A 22,120-nucleotide genomic window follows, 5' to 3' on the forward strand; every position below is an offset into this window, starting at 1 on the left:
ACAAATCATCATATATTCTCTTAAAAATAAAATAAAATCACTCCTCATTAATCCCGACTAGCAAGGATAGGAATGAGATTAATCTTATTTATTGTACGCAACTTTACCCTTACATATGATATATGAAATCATCATATATTCCCTATCTCATGAAAATATGATATAATTCAGTAAATACACAATTTTTTTTTTTTTTTTTGATATAAATGGAGGGCCTAGCCCAGCAAGAACTACAACTGTAACTGATGCATGCTACAATTCACATGCTCTATCAGCAAATTCAAACTAAAAGAATTCCATATCAAATCTAAACTAACAGGGGGAGACTCAAACAAACATAATTCTTCACCCTTGTAGTTTAACCCTATCTTAGCAAGAGAGTCTGCTAAGACATTACATGTGCTTACATAGTTCCTCAAAGTTTCTGTCTCTACATGCTAACAAGTTCATTCCCTCGGGGACCAATTTGTGAGACAAACTTTTCGAGTAATAAAGCACAACAAGTAACGTCTTTCAGAGGTCAAATTGTATATTTACTCAGGTATAGTTAGATAAATACATGTGAGCGAGTAAATATTCAATTTGGTCCCTAGAAGACATTACTATATTGCTTTGGCCCTAAATAATTTCCATCTATACAAATTGGTCTATAAACAGAAACTTTTGAAGACCAAATCAACACAAGTAACATTTTAGAGGGATAAAATTATAAATTTACTTCATGTTAGTCAAGCAAAACCAAAAGAAGTAAAAAGAATTACGGTAAATAACAATGTTCGTTCAAAGAATTCTGTATCATGCCATGATTTTGCTAATTAATTTTGATGCATAAGCAAATTCCAATAGTGGTAATTGTTGGCCTGATCAATCAAGTTTATTTTGGGAGACCATTTGAAGATTCTCTTGTCCCTGTTTGGCAAGAGAAAGTGAAAAATATATTTTTTAGGAAGAAATAACTAACATGAAAGAATCAATTCCTTCTACTTACAACATGGCCATAATTTGCTTTTTTCTATGTCAACCTAACTATTTGACTTTAAACCATAAAAAGAAAAAACACATAACAGCCCATACATGAATGAAATAGAAAACGCCTACATTACTCGTTTCCAATTACTGCCAGCTGAGAAATTGATCAAAAGGAAGAACTTACCGATACTGACATACTTGTAGCCAGAAGAGGATAGAAAGTTTCTTAAAGCAGATCATATTCAGTCAGAATACCTAATATTAATAACATAAAAAGAATAACTGGTTAGAATTCGTTTCAAGAATTCAAAAATACCTACCACTAAATTATATAAATACCTACCAAGAAATTATATGGTGGAAGGAGGAACAGATTAATTAAATAAATAGATCTGAAGACTAAGCTTTGACCTGGTTGCTGAACAGCGAGTGACATAATTTCTTCGACTGCACTTTAAGAGCAGGAAAGCTGTTCAAGGGAGAAAATTGATATTAATTACTATGAATTGTTAATGAGGAATTACTAGGTGACAATAGTATTATAAAAATTAAAACAGACCAAACATAAGATTAAAATCCTAAAAGAGCAACAAGCTTTCTCTAACGTCTAGAGAAAGAAATCATCTTATTTACTTTGACTGATGAATATTTGATCAGGTAGGGCTCACCCGAGGTCCAATTTTCACCAGTTGCCTACAATCAGTATATAGATGAGACAGACGTGTATTAATAAAATCACAAGATCATACATGTGTTTGGATTGGCTTATTTTAAGTTCAAAATAGCTTATAATCAAAATATTACTACGAGAGCTTTTGGAAAGAAAAAAAGGAAATTTTTTTTTCTAAAATTTACGCTACTCCAAACATGTGTTGGGATATTCAAGTGCGATGAAGTCCTATATTAGTTGATAATGGTCTAAGTAAAGACATATAAGTGAGAGTACCCATAAATCCTATGCCTTAAGGTTTTGGTTTGAGATATGGTGTTAGGCCTACTTGATATGGCTGTCTAGTTTAACCCATTGATAATGGTTCCTCACCATAGTCTCCCCTTAGCTTGTCAAACAATATGCAAATGAACATTTTTCCTCTCGTGATCTCCAGTTCTCCACCACAATAATCAATTGCGCACTTTTGCGACACAAAAGCGCTACAATACCGTGTTGCGGCTTCTCGCCGCTACAAGACGCGATGCAACATGTCTCTTCAAGGTAGCGGCCACTTTTATGGCAAATTGCGATGCAATTGTGCCACTACAATCAAAGCGGACAAGTTTCCATATTTCCCTCGTTTTAAAATCATAACTGTCATATTTTAAGGGTTTTTTGGTCTTTTAACCCTTAAAGTATCTGAACCCACCCTTTCCCCTTCGTGAGACTTCTTCCTGACTCCCTTTGCAACCTGTGACGACGAGCAGCTATGGTGATGGTGATATTTTTTTTGTTCTGTTCTATGTTCTCTGACTTTTCTCTCGTGTCTATGTTCTTTTCTCTCGGTTTTTGGTTACGCTCATTTTTGTTTTTGGTTTTTAATTCACAGTTTTTTTTAACTATAAACACCCCTAAAATTATTAACTCAATGTTACACTCACTTCATTGAGAAACAATTTTTTTTTTTTTGTGTTTAATTTTTTTTTTATGATGCTGTTTTTATTTTTTATTTTTATGAAGTTGTTAGCATTACCGTGTTAATATCTCTGGTTTCCTTGCGCTGCTTGCTTAGGTTATTTCTTTCTTTTGGTAAGACATAGTCAATCTAAATTTATTTCTTTCTTTTCGTGAGACATAGTCATTCATAGATACAGTGCTCTTGATAATGGTGGTTTAACTCTCTTAGGTACGTGATCCTTAGGATATATTTTCAGAATGTTGTGGGTCATATTTTCTCTGAGAGTGATGGATATAGATTGATGAGAGTATTGCTTATTATTACTGGTTTTGACTTCAGCCAACTTGAATATAGCAGCCAATGACCAAACATCTACAAGATCCGGCAACAAATCATCGAAGTCTCTTTCTTCTTGTGGTTTGGTGAAACCCACGGGGAATAGTTTGAAGGATCCTAATAACGAGGAATGTGACTTTTGATTTCCATGGTGAGACAACATCAGGTGGGATTACTAGAGCAAAAAGGCACCAAATTGGGTTAAGTATGTAGTGCATGTAAGAAAATTCTCCCCAAAATAAGAAAGATATTGAAGGAATCTTATGAGAAGGAGCAGGTTGATAAAGATGCATCCCTAGTCGAGCTAAATGAAGATGATAATGAGCATGAAGCGGTGCAAGAAATCCATACTCCTCGAACCGGAAAAAGATCATCAAGTGAAGTCTGTCTTGATGCTGCCAAGAAAGGCAAGAGTACGAAAGGTCCCAGGGACCTACTCCTATTTAAATAGTCATGCTATTAACTTATTGCAATAGATTCATTCCAAGAAGCGGAACAAACTTGCTATTAATGTGTTGAGTATAACTTGTAGTTCATTGGGATGTGAGCGCAATTGGAGTATTTTTTAGCATGTAAGTACATGATCAATGGTTTTATTTTATAGAGTTTCATAAATCATAATTGATTGTGAAATTAATAGTCTTTGTTGTAAATTATTAAATAGATTCATTCCAAGAAGCGGAGCAAACTTGAGCATCGAAAGCTGCAAGACTTGGTTTAAATCAAGTATAACTAGACTCTCAACACTGTTTTGACAACCGTGATCTAGATCCCATTCTCCTGAATGATATTGATGATAACAATGAATGGTTGGTGGAAAACATGGGTGGAGATAGGGAAGATCATGAGAATGAGCTTGTGTTTGAGGATGAAACCTTGACATGGGGTGATATTGTAGTTGTAACTGATGTTGGTGTGCCTTTGATTTACACTAGGCAACATACAAGGTCTAGGAGACAAGCAACTTCATTGCCTTCAAGCTCTAGAGGAAGGGAAGTTATGGAAACTAAAGGTGGTGATAAACAAATTGAAGATGTGCCTGAACAGCTCTACAATGTTTCTACTAGTGATAGTGAAAGTGAAGCAAACTTTGGAGATGGTGGGAGTGAAGATACTAATTAGTTCTTTTTGAGAATTTGAATATGGAATATTGTAATTGACACTATTTAGATCTTTTCAATTGACACTATTTTGGATCCTTTAAATTGACAAAATTATTCAGCATCCTTATTTGAAATGATAATATATCTGATTATGATTTCGGTTTTATTTTTAACATTTATATGTATGGTATATCTAAATGTATTTTCAATTGACACTAATTTTTATTTATTTATATGTATGGTATATCTATATAACAGGTTCATAAAGTACTCTGCTATTGCTCTACCACTACCCCCTATAGCGTTTTCGGGATTCGCCGCTACTCGCATTTGATAACTATGATCTCCACATTTGCCTACTTCTTACTTTTCTCTTTATCTTCTCACCCAACTGATTTACTGGCCCCAGCTATAGCTAGAGCAAAACTGTATTATCAGGGGTGTCTCTTTATCCTTACACTCGCCATGGGATACGATCATGTTTATGCCTCGCTTTGGTGCTTTGCTGATGGTTGCTACAAGGATTTTTCTATTGATGGTATGTAAAGAGATTGGTAAGTTTTGTTGCATGTTTGAGCTACTTTGGCTTACAGTTTTGTTTTGTTTTGTTTTTTCTTTTAATGAGGAAAATTTCTTATACTCCCACATATTTATCTTCTCTCCTTTCCTTACCAAAAAATATTTTATCCAAAAAAGATATCTAACAGAAAAACTGACATGGAAACTTCTACAGATTAGGAAAATGATTACAATATTATGAGTTTGATGAATTACAAAATTTAAAAAAATCTCAGTTTACGCACCAAGGGCTTCGCATTTACTCCTGGCCCATCTTTATAGGTATCAATTAGCAATTTCTATCTTCCATTAATAAAGGATTAAATTGGTCCCAATGAGTATTTTAACATTTGTAAGTTTCCATTAATGAAATATTTGTATCAAACTATCAAGTATCAATACATTGGAATCAATTAGTTCATATTAGTAGCAATTACCTTTACAGTACATCAAGTTCTTGTAATCTGCTGTTATAAAAGCCACGATGGCTGTATGGAAAAACCAAGCAATCAGGTTCTTCCAATCATTCTCTCCTCTCTCTCCCTTCTTCCGTGTCTCTTCCCTTTGCAATTCTGCCATTCTACAATTCACCTTAACAGGAGATTAATTGAAACTTTTACCTTTCAGTAATTTGCAAAGGGAATTATATAGAGCTGTCATCTCAGCATACTAGTATTGATATAAAAAAGTGCAAGCTGAAAAAACGAATATTGTCAAGACAATGGAAGGAAGACTCACATATAATATAGCATGTGTTTAATGTCCCTAATTAAGCAGATTTTGCATTTCAGGTTTTAAAGAAAAAGCAGAAAAGAACCAATAATGGGATTCATGTTGAAACGGTAGAAGTAATATTATAATTAAGAAAATATTATTTTCAAGGAAAAATATCACAATAAACTAATCAAATCATAGCAAGGGTTGCTTTCAAAAACTTTATATTCTGGTTCTACTTGAAATCTCCCAGACAAATAATCCAACAGAAATGTGAGCATACCTAACATGACGTAAAAGGTTCAGCTCCTAAAAGGTTTTCTACACAGCTCCTGAAAGGTTTTCTACACAGCTCCTGAATCTCCTGCACTAGGAATCATCTTGAAGAATATTAAATCACCTAAAGCAATTTTCGCCTTCTTGGGTAAGTCGAACAGAAGCAGAATAAATTAAGTGAACTAGCGCATCATCAAACTCTTCAAGTTCGCCAGAATTTCGTAATTGACTATATGAAGAAGCTATGAGATTTGCTGCAATGTCAACCAACTTCCACAAAGAGAGATTATAAGCCATTTTGATTATCTTAATGGACAACTGCTTGGAAGAATCAAGACAAGACATAACCACATTCCAGCAGGCTTCCTGAATATTTTCCAAAATCCAGAACTCAGCAAGCCAACAAAGCTCCACATATGGTTGCAGATTGAATAGCTTTTCTTCGTCATCCATATTATCCCACACACATCCAGAGGGAGGATTTGGCAGTTCATTGGAATAAAACCACTGTACTAGTTTAATCAATGCTTCCCAGCTAATAGCAATCTTTATGACTTGCGAATGACTGTAATAATGAATAACATTCAAGACAGGCCCAAAAGAGGAACAGAGAAAGCAAACCAAAATGCAACGGGCCACAAAAATTAAAGCAAAAAGAGAAGAAGGCTAGATAGCTTCTCATCAAAAATGGAAAATCCTTGCATCTAATTTTCAACGATGTCCCAGATTAACTTGAGAGTTCAAATGCAGTTAACAGGGATGCATATGACACACAATGCAAACCATGACAACCATGGACACGGTTCCAAGTCACTTCCAACCAATTCTTAGATTGAATTATCTCAATTCAAGACTCAAGAACATGCATCAGTGGTGAGTTTCCAAACACTCCATTATTAGAATACACATAATGCTTGTGAAGAGAAGATTTAAATCTAGGGATCAGGATTTAACCACAGAACAGGTTACATAGAATGAGATAAACACACATGCATGTCTGCCTTTTGACCATGTTCTTCAATTTTTATGAGCTCCAGCTTCAATAATAGGAATTTTTTTTAATTTAAAGCTCTAGGTGTCATTTTCATCATTGACATACAAGAAAAGTGTAAACAACATAAACTATTAATTTCTAGATCAATAATCACCTCTCTTGCATTCCTGATCGGAACAAACCCCGTAAATAATCACAACCAGACTGCAATATAACTTTGTGAACATGCAAATGTGGTACTGAGTGAGAACAAATATTGCATTTCCACCCAACAAGTTCATTTGTTTTAGCTTCCAATACGACATCCCTGAAAAGAGAAATTGACAAAATCAGAATTTCTCTCCCAAACTCCTTAAACATATGCTGGCAATATCACAAATTCATAGTGTAGACTATCCCTAAATCACAAGCCAATAAATATCTGAATAATAAGCAAGCCCCAATCAGTAAGTATTTAACTAATAGTTGTTTTCCTATAAACTTGATAATACAAATACATTTAGTAGCCAGTCCCAGCAACTGTTTCCAAGTTTGATAGTCCTTTCAGAAACAGAACTTTCATTTGAAAAACACGGGATAAACCTATCAAAATATTAATTCGAAGGCTACGGTATAAACCTATCAAAATATTAATTTGAAGGCTGCTAATCAAGCATATGTGAATTAACAGACAGAATTTTAAGGGAAATAAAGATGTAAACAGATAGAGAAAAAAAAGAAAACACAAGATTACACTATACACATGAAATCTAAAGATATCTATAAGAAGCTTATCAAGAAGCAAACCATACGAAAAAGAACTTCCAGCTGAATCAAGAGATGAAGTAAGATGACTAAGATCAGAGCTGGGGAAAGGTGTACCCCACTTTGGAGATTGTCTATAAAGCATTTGCAAGAGAGGCTGTAGATTGCAGCGCTTAGCAAGAATTTTCAGCTTCTTTACCATTTCTTCTCCGGCATGTAAGCATCCTAAGTATATATATTCCAACAACAACACCAATGCTTCATAATCAACATGAGCAGACAAACGAACTTCTCTCATAGTCCCTCCAACAAACTTATCTGCTACCTCTTTAGAACTCTTACTACTAGGCAACACTTCAGGAGGCAGCAATGATGGACACCGTACAGCAAGAATAACACCATGAACATTCACACAATCCCCATTTGCTATGAGTCGCAAGTCTGCATATTCTTCCTCATTAAGAGATTTCCCAATCCTTTTGGCTAATTCATTTGGGAAACCATAAAATCCAAAATAACTAAGAATATAAGAAACATACCATCTCACTCCAGGACTGAAAGAGGTGCTACTACAGATCTCATGAAGTTCGCTAACTAATTGATCTTTAATGTATGTCACCTTGCTAGTAAATTTCTGAGGATTATCTTGTAAAAGGCCACATTGGTGAAGAAATTCAGCTAAGCCCCACAAGCCATAAAATAAGAGAACATTGGAACCTTCCCAATCTTCTTTATAAATACAGCAACAGGACCTTTCATGGAATCTTGTATGCAAATGAGGAGCAAAGCTAGGCCTTTCTACATGAATGTCATTACTTAAGCATCGTTTCACAAGAAGAAGAACTGCTTTCATCCCGTTGCTTTCAATGATACATCTTTGAAACTGTGGTAAACTTGAAAGACAAGTTAACCCTATCAAGTTAATAACAAGTTGAAGTTTATCAAACAACCCATAGCTTTCTAGGGATGATGTATAATCCAGAGTATGGATTAAGTTTTCCAAGCATGGAATGCCTTCCACCTTAAGTATATCAGATAATAAGAATCTAGCATGTGAGGAAATGTAATTACATGGAGAATAAATCATCATTAGAACAGCCCTTGATACTGGTTCGCTTTGAAAATTATCATCAACATCCTTTTGACATATTCGGCACCATTTTTGCATTGTATCCACAAAAGTCAAGCTACAGAAAAAGGGGAAATTAGAATTATTAAATTTGGACAGTATCAACAAAATGAAGGTGTAGTAAATGTTAGGTATAAAATTACAGAAATATAACCAACAGTAGTAGTAAGAAACAATGACATAGGATATATTATCAATGTGTACACACATGTTAAGGTCATCAAGAAATGATAATGGAAGGAATATAATTTACCATGCACATGTAATTAGTAAGTTGATGTGGAGCTCACTTCCATGGGTGCAAGAGTTTAAATTTTCTCCACAATGAATTGAAAGCCCCCCAAGAATGTCCCATAGATAACTCCTCAGACCAAGATGATAATTGGCTTTTAATCCCTCCTTCACCATGGATATTTGTTTTTCCAATGACAAGACAAGTTCAGGTGACTGGTCTTGAATATTTTCAATCAGAAGATTAAGAAGGACTTTATCAATTCCTTGTTTCCAAAAACTGGTGTGATGATCACCTGTCCAACGAGTAATTAGAGCCAACTGACATGCTTCCCCTAATAAAGAACCATGGTTGTTCCCAATTTTTTTAGAACTCAGCCTTGTTTCTCTCATCCCACAAATTATGGCATCAACAAGAGCTTCACCACACAAATCCACCATTTTTAAACAATTCTCTTGGGACCTCTGAGCAGATAAAAGTATTCTTTGTTAGATACAATGTTATATATATTCCAATGTTTATCGTAGAGAATAATGAACCCTTACCAATACACATTGAGCAAGCCTAAATCCCTCAACCCGAACAATATCAGGATTTGATTTTCCCATCGCCTGCACAATCATTTGTAGAAATACTTCTCCATCCGCTATAAGTTTTTTTGCTACAGAGTCACATAAAGCTGGTAACGGAAACAGTAAATTAGTTGGTCTAATACTTGAGAATAGAAGATAACAACGAAAACTTTTTTTTTGTTAGGGGAAGTGTGGGGGGATATTTTAATACCTAAAGATGTGTACAACTTTAAAAGTACAAGTCTAATAGCACTATCTGTCCTTGTATGCATGTTTGCTAAAGCTTTCATAAGTTTAACATCATCACAAACAGGGAACCTAGACAGAGGCCACCGCCACAGTATTGTGCTCAAAAGGGAAGCCATCTCTTCAAAATATTCAATTTTCTTCACATCTCCAGCACAATCTTTTATATTTCCAACAATACAAATGGAAATATCTGTTTCTTTCAATGCTTTCATAACTGCCTTCTCACTTGTAGCATTCAAATTTGAGATTACCAAATTCAGAGCAGTAGCGCAGGGTATTGCAACTTCCATTTGATGCGAAGATAGCAAGGATGATAGACAACAGACAAGATCCAACATATGTGATTGCAATAGTGGATTTGGGAAAACACTAACTAACTTCACTGCCACATTTGATGACATGCTTAACAAGGAAACACTTTTGCATTGAAGAATCCATAATAATGCTCCCAAAACATCAGCAAGAGATTCCTGAAGAAGTAAAATGATGTAGGCAAGTACATATTTTAGTGTCATTGAACATCATACATCAATCAAGAAGGCCAATTCATCTATAATAAACCATTCTATAGGAATATACATAATCATATATCATTTAGGAAGTCCAATAAACTGGCATAAAACTCCAAGGTTAGTTTTGTTATAGAATATATGAAAAATACCTCATGATATCTTGATTGTATCTTAAAATAGTTTAGTTTATCTTATATGATATCTTAGGAATAATCTTCTAATTTTTTATATCTCATGATTTATTTCATTATTTAATTAGGATTTGGAGTCTAATATTAGTATATATAGGAATTAGTGCCTCGTAGTTTATATTACATCATAACACATCAAATTAATAATAATTTCATATTATTCGGTATTTATTCTCTCTTTCTTTTCTTCCTTCCTTCACTAATGACTAAATCCCTGTAACTTAAAAAAAGTTCGCGTGTGCTAGTACTGTTAAACCCAAAAACAAAGAGAGTAATAAGTAATGTACCTTAAAGATAGCATGATGTGCTGCACGTGCATTTCCTGATATAGAATCAAGAAATGCATCAATCGATCGCAGTACATTTTTCTGCACTTCAATGTTTGCGCACTGCCAATTCCATCTTTTTGTCTTCTCATCAAAATGTCTATCAAAATTCACAAAGAAAAATATAGGAACAACCCACAAAGCAAAAAATACTATTAAGAGAGAGGAAAATGAAAGACATATGATGTAATTTGCATGCCTTAGATACGCAGCGGAGACATTATTATATAACAGAGTACAAAGGAATACACAAGAATAATATATGATGTGGGATCTTGTCTCTTACACTAAACTACTCTATATACAATACTCTCAACACTCCCCCTCAAGCTAGAGCATATAAATCATATGTATCAAGCTTATCATATATGTAATGTATTTGGGGACCTCTCAAGGACTTAGTGAAGAAATCCGTCAGTTGATCACAATCTATTTCAATATGCTTAGTTCTTTCATAAAACATTGGATTGGAAGCGATATGCAAAACAACTTGATTATCGCAGATGAGTGTTGTTGTTTTAGTGTCTCCAAACTCAATTTCCTTAAGCAATTGTTTTGGCCAGATAAGTTCATAAGTGGTTGTGGCCATGGAACGATACTCTACTTCAACGCTCTATTTGGCAACCACACTTTATTTCTTACTTTCCCAAGAGACTAAGTTATCTCCAACAAACACATAGTATCCAGAGGTAGATATCCTATCAGTGGGACAACTTGCCCAATCAGCATATGAGTACCCCACAATTCTAGTATGAGTTTTGTCTCCATAGAAGACACAATTCCCTGGAGCTGATTTGATGTACTTGAGAATACGAATCACTACATTCCATTGATATTCATAAGGAGAATTTAGGAACTGGCTCACTACACAAACGGCAAATGAGATGTCTGGTCCAATAGATTTGATGAAACTGCATAATTGGGCATCAATCTTCTTCCATCGAGGGCACTCAGAATGGCGACAAATTCAGCACTAGTGGTAAGATGGTCGGTGTAATATTGTCCATCAAGCCAAAGTTTAAGATCGGATGCACAAGAATCATAATTACAACCATCCAACTTGTCCACGCATAACGTAAGATGCTCCAAGTATGAACGTAATTACTGAAAATGGATGCCATAAGCTTCAGAACATCATGGGACATGCTGCCGGATGAGTGTCAACGATAGGGAACCCGGAAAGACAGCAAACAAAAACCAAAAAAAGAGAAACACATGTGAGTAAGAGTGCATACCACGAAATAAGCTCTGATCAACACAAAAACCATAGATCCATTACCAGGAGAGAAGGGCGACTGTCCAAGTCACATATGAAACAGAGCAGCCATGCGCCGCCACAGAAACAAAGATGCCACGACTTTGAATTGCGCGTGAGGGCACATTATAGAGCGACTGGAGGTGGGTCTCAGACAAAAAGGACGCTAGGAGGAGACGAGGAGACAATCCGAAAGGTGGGAGGATCGGCCGGAAGGTCGCCGAAAAATTCTCTAGCGCGGTGGTCGGTGGATGGCGTTGGTGACTCATCGAAGACGAGGCTAACAGTGATCTAGGACAGATGTCAAAGGTTGAGAGGCCAGAAGCAGAGAGGACGACATGGTTTCCGGACAAATTTTGTCACTGGTAGGCAGTGGGCCACCGGGGTAAGCACGGATTTAGAATTATCTCTTGTCAAGCTCTTGATATCAAGTTAAGAGAGAGAAAAACGAAATACATATAATGTAATCCACAATGCCTTAGATGTGTAGCAATATTATATAAGTGAGTAAAAAAAATACACAAGAATAATACATAATATAGGACTTTGTCCATTACACTAAACTACTCTATATACCATACTCTCATCAAATACAATTCCATCGGTTTGAGCCAAAAAAAAAAATCAAAACTTGACCAAGTTTGAATGATGATTGATGAGTACCACCAGAGGCGGAGCAGGGAGCTAGGGTTGCCCCCCCTCAAAAAAAAAAAAAAAATTGAAGAATTTTGTTTTTACTGAGATTGCAATGGCGGAGGAGGCATCTTTTTTGGGGTTGAAATATGGGAGCTGTCCGTGCTTGTGGCTTTTCCCTTCCCTTCCCTCAGACCCTCACAACACTGTATCTCCTCTTTTCTCTGTTAACAAAATTTCCTCATTCAATCTCTCTTATTAAAATCCCTAATCTTCACAACACACCAACACAAAGAAACCCTTATTGAATCGAATTGAATTCAAATCGAATAGCAACAGAAACAGAAATGGCTCTGACAATGAACCCACTCTCCACCCAAACATCCTCCTTAGCCCTTCCATACATGGCAAGCTTCATGGCATCCACCCTCAGTTCCGGTTCCAAGTCAGGTCCCTACCCACGCTTCTTCTTTTTCTTTCTTTTCTTTTTCCGTTTTTAGGTTTCTTTTTTTCCTCTCTTTTTTTAAAATAAAAATAAAAATAATATATTATCGGACATTCTGTGGTGCCTTCAATTCGATTGTGGCATTTGATTACTATTATAGCTGCTTCTGTTAACTTCTTGATGCTCTTCTTTTCTTTCTTTCTTTGATTTTGTGTAACGCCTGAAGTGAAAGCGGAAAACACTGAAAATGACGCACAATTGTTCATTCTGTGTTGAAATTGACATTTTTTTCTTTTCTTTTTTTCTTTCCTGCAACCTCTCTGTCTGTTTTTTCTTTTTCTTTTTTCTTAGATAGATTAGCTTATAGAAATTTCTAAGAACAACCCATCATCGAAAAAGAGAAGAATAAGCGAGCAAATAACAAATTAAAATGATACCTGGTGCCAAGGTCTAAGGCATGAAGAAGACGGCGATGGAGGGTGTGCATATGCCAAGTGATGCATCGATCGTCGTCTTTCTCTCTGGTAGATTTCATGGTGCAGCTGCAACTGAGAGAGAAATCAAGAGAGAGAGAGATAGAGATCAAGAGAGACAGAGAGAGAGAAATTTAGAATCAAAGAAGAATTGTATGTGTTGTGCAGAAGCTGAGTTCAGCTCTGGAAGATGAACACCGCCATAATACAACACAACCTGCTTGCAAATTGTGTATTTGTAATGAAGAAGGGCCAAAAATAATTGCATCTAAACAAAAATACATATTTTAAATTTCTTTCGATTAATTAATTACTCAATTAATATGATTAAATCGGGTAAAATTATTAGTGCGCAAAAATTTGTAGGATAAGAATAAATAAGATAAGAGACTTCAATAACAGCGGGATAGAATATGAACATGATAACTTCATATATTTTCCCGTATTTGAGGTGAATCATATCACGGTGAGAGATTCTTATATCGGTGTAAGACTTAGAAATCTTACGCTCAATCTTGATCATTGATTCACTTGTATTTAATGATTCACATTATTAAAAAATTAGAACCCTTAGATATAAGTGGAATCAACGGACAAGATTGAGAATGTAACTTAATCCTGACTCATCATATAATATATGATATGAAGGGATAAAATTATCTTTTTAACATAATTTTATATGATTTTTCAAAATTAATATTTAAATTATCTTTTTTTTCTTATTCACATATTAGTTCTTATTTTAAAGTATATCCTCATCAAATAATTTATTTAAAATAAAAAATTATATACTCACTAAATAAATTTTTAAAAATTGTTTTAAATTATTGTTAATATTTGTGGTTAGTGGCTAGTGAGGTGATAACAATTGGCGCGGTGGGTGGCCAATTAAATTGGTGGTGGTGGTGGTAGTAGTAGGAGCTAGTGGCAATCGATGGTGGTGATGGCATTAGTAATAGTCTATGGCAATCGGGTTGGCTGACTAAGCGATGGTTAGTGGTGACGATGACGATGGTGATGGTGGTCGTGGCGGCGACGCTAACCGATGGCAATTATGGGGACTAATTGATGATAATGGCGGCGTTGATGGTTGGTGCTTGGTGGTTAATGGTGGTAATAGCCCGAGGTGGTGTTGGTTGGTGGTGGTGGCGGTTGCCAATGGTGATGACAACAATGGTGGTAGGTGAAAATGGTCAATGTCGGCATGATTGGTGACAATTATAGGGGTTGATTGGTGGGGTGTGGTTGTAGCCAGTGATAATGGTGGTGACTAATAGCTCATGCTAATGGTTGTTGGTTGGTAGATGGATGATGGTGGTGATAGTGGGTGGTGGAGATGGCTGATGGCCGACAGCGACAGTGGTGGCGGTTGGTCAGTGGCAATGGTTGACTCTCACGTGCCCACAATATTTGTAGGAGAAAAACATATGGCTATATTTGATATTAGGGGGATGTGACATTTTCTATCTTATCATGTCCATTCCTAACTCAAATTTTTTCTTCGGATTGCTTATCTTACTGCGAACAGGATAAAAGCCAACATGATAAGCTTATCATATCCTGTTAGTTCATCAAACAATTGTTAAGAGAAGGATATGATAGCTTATCCTATCTTGTTCTATCTATCCTAACCCGTTTAAAAAAACCTTATGGGCTCGTTTGGTGGACATGATAGGATAAGGGTAGGATATGATATGAGACTGATAATGGTATGATATGATATGGGGCTGATAAGCCTATATCATGTCCTGTGTTTGATGAGCACCTGATTAGCAATATGATAAGATTATGTAGAAGGAGAAAGGAGAAAGAAAAATAAAATATAATGCAATAAATACAAATATATTGGGTAGCGTGGAATATATTGGGTATCCAATATTGGTATCCTATCCTATTGAATCATAACTGAGCTCTCCCTATAGGATAAGAAATCATGTATTGGATAGGATAAAATGAAACAATAGGATAAGCTAATCATATCCTATTGACCCACCAAACAAGAGATATAAGTAGGATATAATAAGTTATCCTATCATATCTTCTTTATCAGGTGCTCCAAACAGACCCTATAGGTTTATCATTTCTCCTCACACAGGATATGCTTATCAAATCCCTTTTATTTTTAATTTTTTTAAAAAATATTTTTTTCATTTTTTGCAGGTCAACCCGTGTGACTCGCAATCGCAGCAGGTTGTGTCTGGATTTCAATTTTTGACCCGCTAATAAAAATGTGTCGTGTTTGGATTGGACATTTTGACCGGTGTTCAAACTTGACACGATACAAACCCGACTTTGCCACCCCTAATCTTGTAACAATAATTGTGAGTCTAATATAATTTCAAAACTATTATAATTTGAACATGTAGGCTTCACCAGCAATATTAATTTTACATATGTTCATATTTTATTCGTCATGTGATCATTTATTTGAGTAAAGTGAGTTGTCTTAAATGCAAAACTCATCTATTATATTCAAATCAATATTGGACAAGGACACATGTAATTGGACTCGAGACAAATTTTTGTGGGTTTACAACATGTCAAAGTAGTAGTGGGCAATTTTGATGAATTGTCTATACTGAAGTAAAGTCAAAATGGAAGCTGACAAAAAAAAGAAAAGAAAGAATATAAATGTAAAGGGAAATATTGTTAAAGCACCTAAAAATAAGATTAAAAAGGAAAAAAAGAATGAAGAAAGATAAAGTCAAAGTAAGAGCATAGTGAAGACCAACTACTATGGCAGTTGGAGAAATGCTCTTGGTGTCAAAAAATCATGCAATCATATTATTTTTCAATAAGCAATTAATAAATTACACATAAATGTAATTGTAAAGGTAAAAAAATTTCTTTGACATCCCAAACCCTTGAAAAAAGCTTTTTTTTTTTCAAAAAATTCTTTGACCAAATTCCGTTTAGGAATTTAAGATGTGTGCCTTTTGATCAATTTTTAGATACCAGTGATATAAATCAACTTTATCTTGATTTTATCAATCAAGAAATCAACACATATAAAAAATAATAGTGACAAACAAGATTTACGTGAAAAATCCAACCGAAAAAATCATGATCAAAGCACTCAAAAATCCATAAAATTATCTTTATGAGAAAATAAATTTGCTACATTTTCTCAATATTTTATGTAACTCTCTCAATCAAGAAGTGTTCTAACTTGGGCTTTCTCTCACGGCCTAAAGGAAACATCATAAGGCCAAAATGTTTCAAGCAATGGCTAAACAAGTTTTTGGATTATTATGTTTACGCGGCAACCTAGCCTTACATTTAGCCCTAGCCCATCAATTATCATTATTATGATTATGTTATGCTGATTATATTTCCATATTATGGTTATTCTGCTTCCTTTGTTAATTTGCGATTTTCACTTGATGTACGAAGCGTGTCCTTCATGAGAGACAATGGCTTAGTAATAAATGTTGTGTTTGTACTCTTTTACTTAAAGATCAATTGGGCTAAGAGTATGAGAAGAGCTCAAGAAGTCTAGAGTCCAAAAAAGCTTAGGACTAGGATTTCTTGGTACCCATATAAATACTACCACTTAAGTCATCAGCCTCTAGGTCATTGAACAGAAGATGTAAACTCAGATATGAAAAAGTGACCACAAACTTACCCTTCCCCTTGAGGATAGTTCGGAAGATTTAGTAGAAACATGTGAGGTATAATCATGCTGTGACGCAGAAAAGATCAGTTCGTGTCATAACGCAGAGGAGATCGGTTTGTGACAGGGAATCATACATAAGGTGGTTCTACATAGATCTGTGCATCAAGAGGTAAATTAAAATGGTGATGGTCTATTACATCCCAAACCACAACGGTCTAAATGTTTTCGCAGATCCAATTACGCCTACAATTGGTATTAGAGCCGGATTGCGTTTTGGATGTGGATTTAGTTTTTGATTTACGATTTTCAAGTAATTAGTTTTGCTTAATGAAATATGGCACCTAGGGTTTTATGTTTATTGGTATGTATTTCGCATGTGTATCCTTATAATTCTTTTCATTAAAAATTGACGCTTTATTTGGTTTTTGGCTGTAATCCATGGTAGAGAATTTTTTTGTATTTTTTTGTTGTAACAAGGAGGCTAATCCCATGTGTTTAGGTTTCTCCTTGATTTTTATTTCAAATTTTGTACATTTTTTTGTTGTATTACAAAATTATAATGAAAAGAAGATCCAAGAATAACCGAACAAGAAGACGATCAAATCCGGCCAGAGGAGCCTCTACGCGCCGCCACAAGTTGCTACGCGTGGGTGCCACTAGCCAGTGAAGATGGAGCGTGTTGATGTCCAATCAGGATGGTTCTGGTGGCCCTAGCTTCATCTCTTCATGATGGCCCTAACCCTACAGTATCGTGCTGAGATGAGTTTGGGTGACAGCGCAATGGACGTTACGGCTAGGGTTCCTGAAAGTTGACTTGGGGTTTCTTGCCAAAGTTTGGTATTTTGGATCTTTGGGCCCATGGTTACCATAAAGAGGCTTGAAATAGAATCTATGGATCAAAAGGAAGGAACAGAGAGGTTGAAAAAGTTTTCTTACTTAATTTGTATTTTAATTTTAATTTTTTATTCTCTAGGGAACAATGGATTAACGTTTAATTTATAATTGCTTTAATTTTATGAATGGATGAATTATATGATTGATAACATGTTTGATGTGATAACATGTCATATAGAATATGTGGTGCCATATTATTGCATAACTTGTTAAATTACATGAGCATGATGATTGTTATGTTTGAACAACTAGATTAATAGTCATTATGCAATTAATTCATATTTTAAAATTTAAATGTAATTGTTGTTACATTTGATAGGTTGGATTAATGGCCACAATTAGATTAATTCCAATTTTTGAAAGATATACATAATGAATTTAATGATTAATGATCGTTATGACAATTATTTTGATTTCAAATTATTCTCGTAAATGACAATTATTATAATTCCTATAATCTAGATTAATAATTAAGTAAATTACTTAGGATAATTTAAATCTAGATAAATAATTGATGATTTCCTAAGAGAACTGTTTATTTTGCGAGTTAATTATGGGTCTATTAAAATGGTCATGTGTTAAACACACGCTGCAAATCACAATCATGTGTCATGATAGTATGAAGCACACGCTGCCTATCATGACAAGATTTTAGGACCTTAATGATTTCAAAATTCCGATAAGCACTGTAATGCATATTCATCGGCTCATTTGCTTACATAATTTTTGAAATTAAATAAAGGTTACTCTCAATTGAACAATTCCTGGAAATTTAAAAGTTGCTTATGTTGAATGAGAGGATATTTAAATTAAAAAACTAATTTAACCTCCAGGCGCAGTTAACAAAATAATCATGCGAAGCCCCATCAAATAAGCATGATTGGATTTTATTATATTGGTCCTGAATAATCATGGGAGGAGATTTAAATTAAGAAATTAATTTAACCTCCAGGCGCATTGTTGGTTTATCAATAAAATAATTATGTGAAGACCAGCGAGATAAGCATGATTAAATTTTATTGGGCCTTAATAATTTTGAAATTTTAATATAGTATTGCATGTCTCATCGCTCGGCAATACTAAGTTATTAAAGACAATTTCAAAATTAAACAATGAATTTTACTTTCAAAAAAGCTGACGAAAATTCTTGATAAAAATATTGAATTGGTGAAGGTTTTAAATTAAGTATTTAATTTAAAAACTCACAGGCTCCATTTGTGGGTTTATTAGTGAAATGATCATGGCTGAAGCCCCATCAGATAATCATTGTCAGATTTCACTAGATTAAACCTTAATAATTTCAAAAAAATTAGTAAAGTATTATACAGCCCATCGTCAGCAATACTTGGATACTAAGGATAATTTTTGAAATTAAATAATGATTAATTACATTCAACTTTGGTAAAGTTGTTAACCCTCCCATCGAGGCTCTGGCAATGGCACTGACAGCCCAAATAATAATTTTGGTTTTTACAAGTGATTTTTCTTTCGTAAGTTTTGTAAAAAAACTGAAGGATTGTTAACAATAAACAAAAATAGTTATGAGAATCTACTTGCAATTAGTTTGTTTATTGCATTATTGGTTTGTAATTGTGTGTCTTGTATGTTTTTTTCCAGAAATGTATTCCTGCAATCCTTTATAAATGGTTTTTGAGTCAAAAACCTCTAGGGGATACCAACTATGAACAGTAGAAAGTAAACCTCGATATTGTTCTAAAACATGACAAACTAAAATTTGTCTTGACAATACCAAAGCCATGACAACCGGTAGAGGATACGTCTAAGGCAACAAAGACGCAATACTCAAATTGGGAAAGGCGGATAAAGCAATTCGCTACTCTATTCTTATCATTCTTTCCAAACACTTGCAATAGTAAGTAAACATGGTTAAGAGGAGTAAAGATACTTCGGACTCTTAATGACATGTTGTTGCATCTAGCAGCTCTGCTAGATAGAGTGCAGTTAGTGCAAATTTTGCTAAGAGTTCTGTTAAATCCAAGGGGAAACCCAATGGTGGTAACAAGAACAAAATGGCTTGATTATCAGTTGTCAAACTAGTTGCTATGAAGAAGCTGAAAGGCAAGTGCTTCAAGTGCGGACTGGAGGGACACTGAAAGAAAAATTACCCAAAGGTGATGAAAAGAACCAGTATAGGTAAGTTAAGACTTGGTTTGTGGACGAATCAATAATTCAGGAATCACTAATTATGTTTGCTACTCTTTGCAGTAGTTCAAATATGGCATGTCTGTCAGCGGTAGACAAAGAAATTTTAAGCTTGAAAATAGAAACTTGTGAGTGCATTAGCAATAGGATAAGTTATTTAAAAGACTTTGGTTATGGATGACTGTTTATTTGTTTCGGATTTCAAGAGAAATTTAATTATTGTTAGTTGCTTGGTTTGACAATGCAATTGATTCCTCAGTTTCATTTCAAAGTTCATCTTCATCCTATTTGTTCTGATACATTGTTTAAATAGTCTTTATTAACTATGTCCTATACCCCATTGAATTTATTATATTGAATTAAAGATATGATAAATAAGAATATTCACCAAAGAAATAAAATTTTCAAATGAAATATATCTTTGACCTTTGTGATTGAGTCAGATTACCTCAAATAAGAAACAAGATTTCGTTAAAAGAGGGACTGAAAGTTTCATAGTCTTTGAACTAAAAGCTACATGTAAGTCCTATTTGGAAGGTAAAATGGCAAAGCAATCTTACAAGGTTAAAGGGATTTGCGCAACTATTCAACTAGAATTTGTACATATTAATGTATGTGAACCAATTAGTGTTCAAACAAGAAGAGGGTATAAGTACTTCATTATATGAATGGTTACTCTGGATTTGGACAGATGGATCTAGTTCACCATAAAATTCCAAGAGATTTAAGTCTGAGGCAAACAAGTATCTAGGTGTTTAAATCAAAAGACTTTGGTCTGACTGAAGTGTTGGATACCTGTTTGGTTAGTTCAGGTCTTACCTGATTTAAGAGGGGATAATTTTCACAACTGTTTACTCTAGGAATGCATTAGTTGAATGAAGTTGTAGATTGTAGAAATCAAACACTTCTAGACTTGGTGAAGTCCAAATTTAGTTATTCATCTTTGCCAATGTTGTTCTAGGGAGATGCCTAGGAGAAGACAATGTACCTTCTGAACTTGGTTCCATCAAAGTTTGTTGTAAATACACCTAAAGAATTATGGAAAGGGTGCAAGCTCAGTTCAAACCATATTCGAATTTAGGGTGCTTCGACACACGTCCTACAACAGCGGTCAAATAAGATGGATTCTTGTATGTAAGTGTGCATATTGTTTCCCTAACCTAAGAGAACCTGTGATTGGATCTTATTTAGTTCAAAGGATAAGATGGTCTTAGTGAACACTCACGTGACTTTCCTAAAGGAGGATTATATGAAAAATTATAAGCTCATGAGTAAGGTTATTCTTGATGAGACTTGTCTCAGATCAAGAATTTTCAAAATCTCTGGAAGCTCCATCTTTTGTTCCCTTGATTGTTCCAAAAAGGTAAAGATATACCTCTAGGTGAACAAACATGGGAACTATAATTGGAAATTCAACATGATAATATACAAATGGAACTAATAGAAATATTAGTATTACACATGGAAGAACAATATAAAGGATTCGTTTAACACATAATATGTAGATCATCAAGAAATTGAAGATCCACCACTAGCCCTAAAACTTGGATCTACCTGTAAATACACAAGATCTAGTGCAGTACATTTATAGTGGGAGAGAACTTTGTTAACCCTCAAGTTATCTCTTGTTGAGTTACATTGATCCCACTAGTTACGATAATGCACGAGAAGATGTTATTGATCAAGTGTTTCTCAAAGCTATGAACTATGAGGTGGAATACTTGTATTTTAACTCTGTTTGATCCCTAGTAAAGGCACCAAGGGATGTAAGACCCACTAGGTATATATGGACCTACAAGGCAAAGAGAGGATATACAAGAAGCTGAAAACTTTCAAAACTAGTTTGGAGACAAATTTTTGCCAAATGCCATGCTTGAGTCTATTTAGATTCTCTTAGTTGTTGCCACAAGTTTCAATCATGAGATTTTGTTTTGGGAGATGCATGTCAAATTAACCTTTCTGAATGAAAATTTAGAAGAGGATATCTATATACAACAACCAAAAAGGGTTTATAGCTAATGGCAAGAACACACAATATGCAAGTTATGAAAGTCCATTCTACGGACTTAAGCAAGCATCCAGGTCATAAAACATCAGTTTTGATCAAGTTATAAAAAAATTTGATT

The 22,120-nt window shown here is 34.6% G+C and overlaps 1 protein-coding gene across 7 annotated transcripts; it reads right to left on the reverse strand.

Moving 5' to 3' along the window:
- LOC133290529 (BTB/POZ domain-containing protein At1g04390) lies at positions 1 to 13,663 on the reverse strand. Of its 7 annotated transcripts, none has more exons than XM_061488622.1 (12): positions 13,286 to 13,661; positions 10,477 to 10,615; positions 9,449 to 9,956; positions 9,211 to 9,344; positions 8,687 to 9,129; positions 7,352 to 8,491; positions 6,715 to 6,867; positions 5,574 to 6,131; positions 5,014 to 5,167; positions 1,381 to 1,438; positions 1,154 to 1,224; positions 1 to 909 (listed from the first exon to the last, which is right to left on the reverse strand). In XM_061488622.1, the coding sequence occupies exons 1-8, from the start codon at positions 13,381 to 13,383 to the stop codon at positions 5,687 to 5,689; spliced, it is 3,060 nt and encodes a 1,019-aa protein (XP_061344606.1). In that variant the 5' UTR covers positions 13,384 to 13,661; the 3' UTR covers positions 1 to 909; positions 1,154 to 1,224; positions 1,381 to 1,438; positions 5,014 to 5,167; positions 5,574 to 5,686. The 7 variants fall into 7 exon arrangements, with proteins under 7 accessions (XP_061344606.1, XP_061344607.1, XP_061344604.1 ...); XM_061488623.1 differs by having other exon boundaries at positions 1,313 to 1,438; XM_061488620.1 differs by having other exon boundaries at positions 1 to 1,224; positions 5,014 to 5,156.
- Between the last annotated feature and the right edge of the window lie 8,457 nt (positions 13,664 to 22,120).

The sequence above is a fragment of the Gastrolobium bilobum genome, unplaced genomic scaffold (genome assembly GCF_033153095.1).
Source record: "Gastrolobium bilobum isolate Gb01-03AN ecotype WA unplaced genomic scaffold, APGP_CSIRO_Gbil_v1 utg5045, whole genome shotgun sequence".
Lineage (NCBI taxonomy): Eukaryota > Viridiplantae > Streptophyta > Magnoliopsida > Fabales > Fabaceae > Gastrolobium > Gastrolobium bilobum.

What these genes read in the sequence shown, in the direction of transcription:
- LOC133290529 (XM_061488620.1), bottom strand. Translation starts at nt 13,383, where the DNA reads ATGAAATCTACCAGAGAGAAAGACGACGATCGATGCATCACTTGGCAT. An exon ending in CACATCATGCTATCTTTAAG is followed by an intron (nt 9,957 to 10,476) that starts GTACATTACTTA and finishes TTACTTCTTCAG; the next exon opens with GAATCTCTTGCTGATGTTTT. An exon ending in CGATCAGGAATGCAAGAGAG is followed by an intron (nt 6,132 to 6,714) that starts GTGATTATTGAT and finishes TCATTATTACAG; the next exon opens with TCATTCGCAAGTCATAAAGA.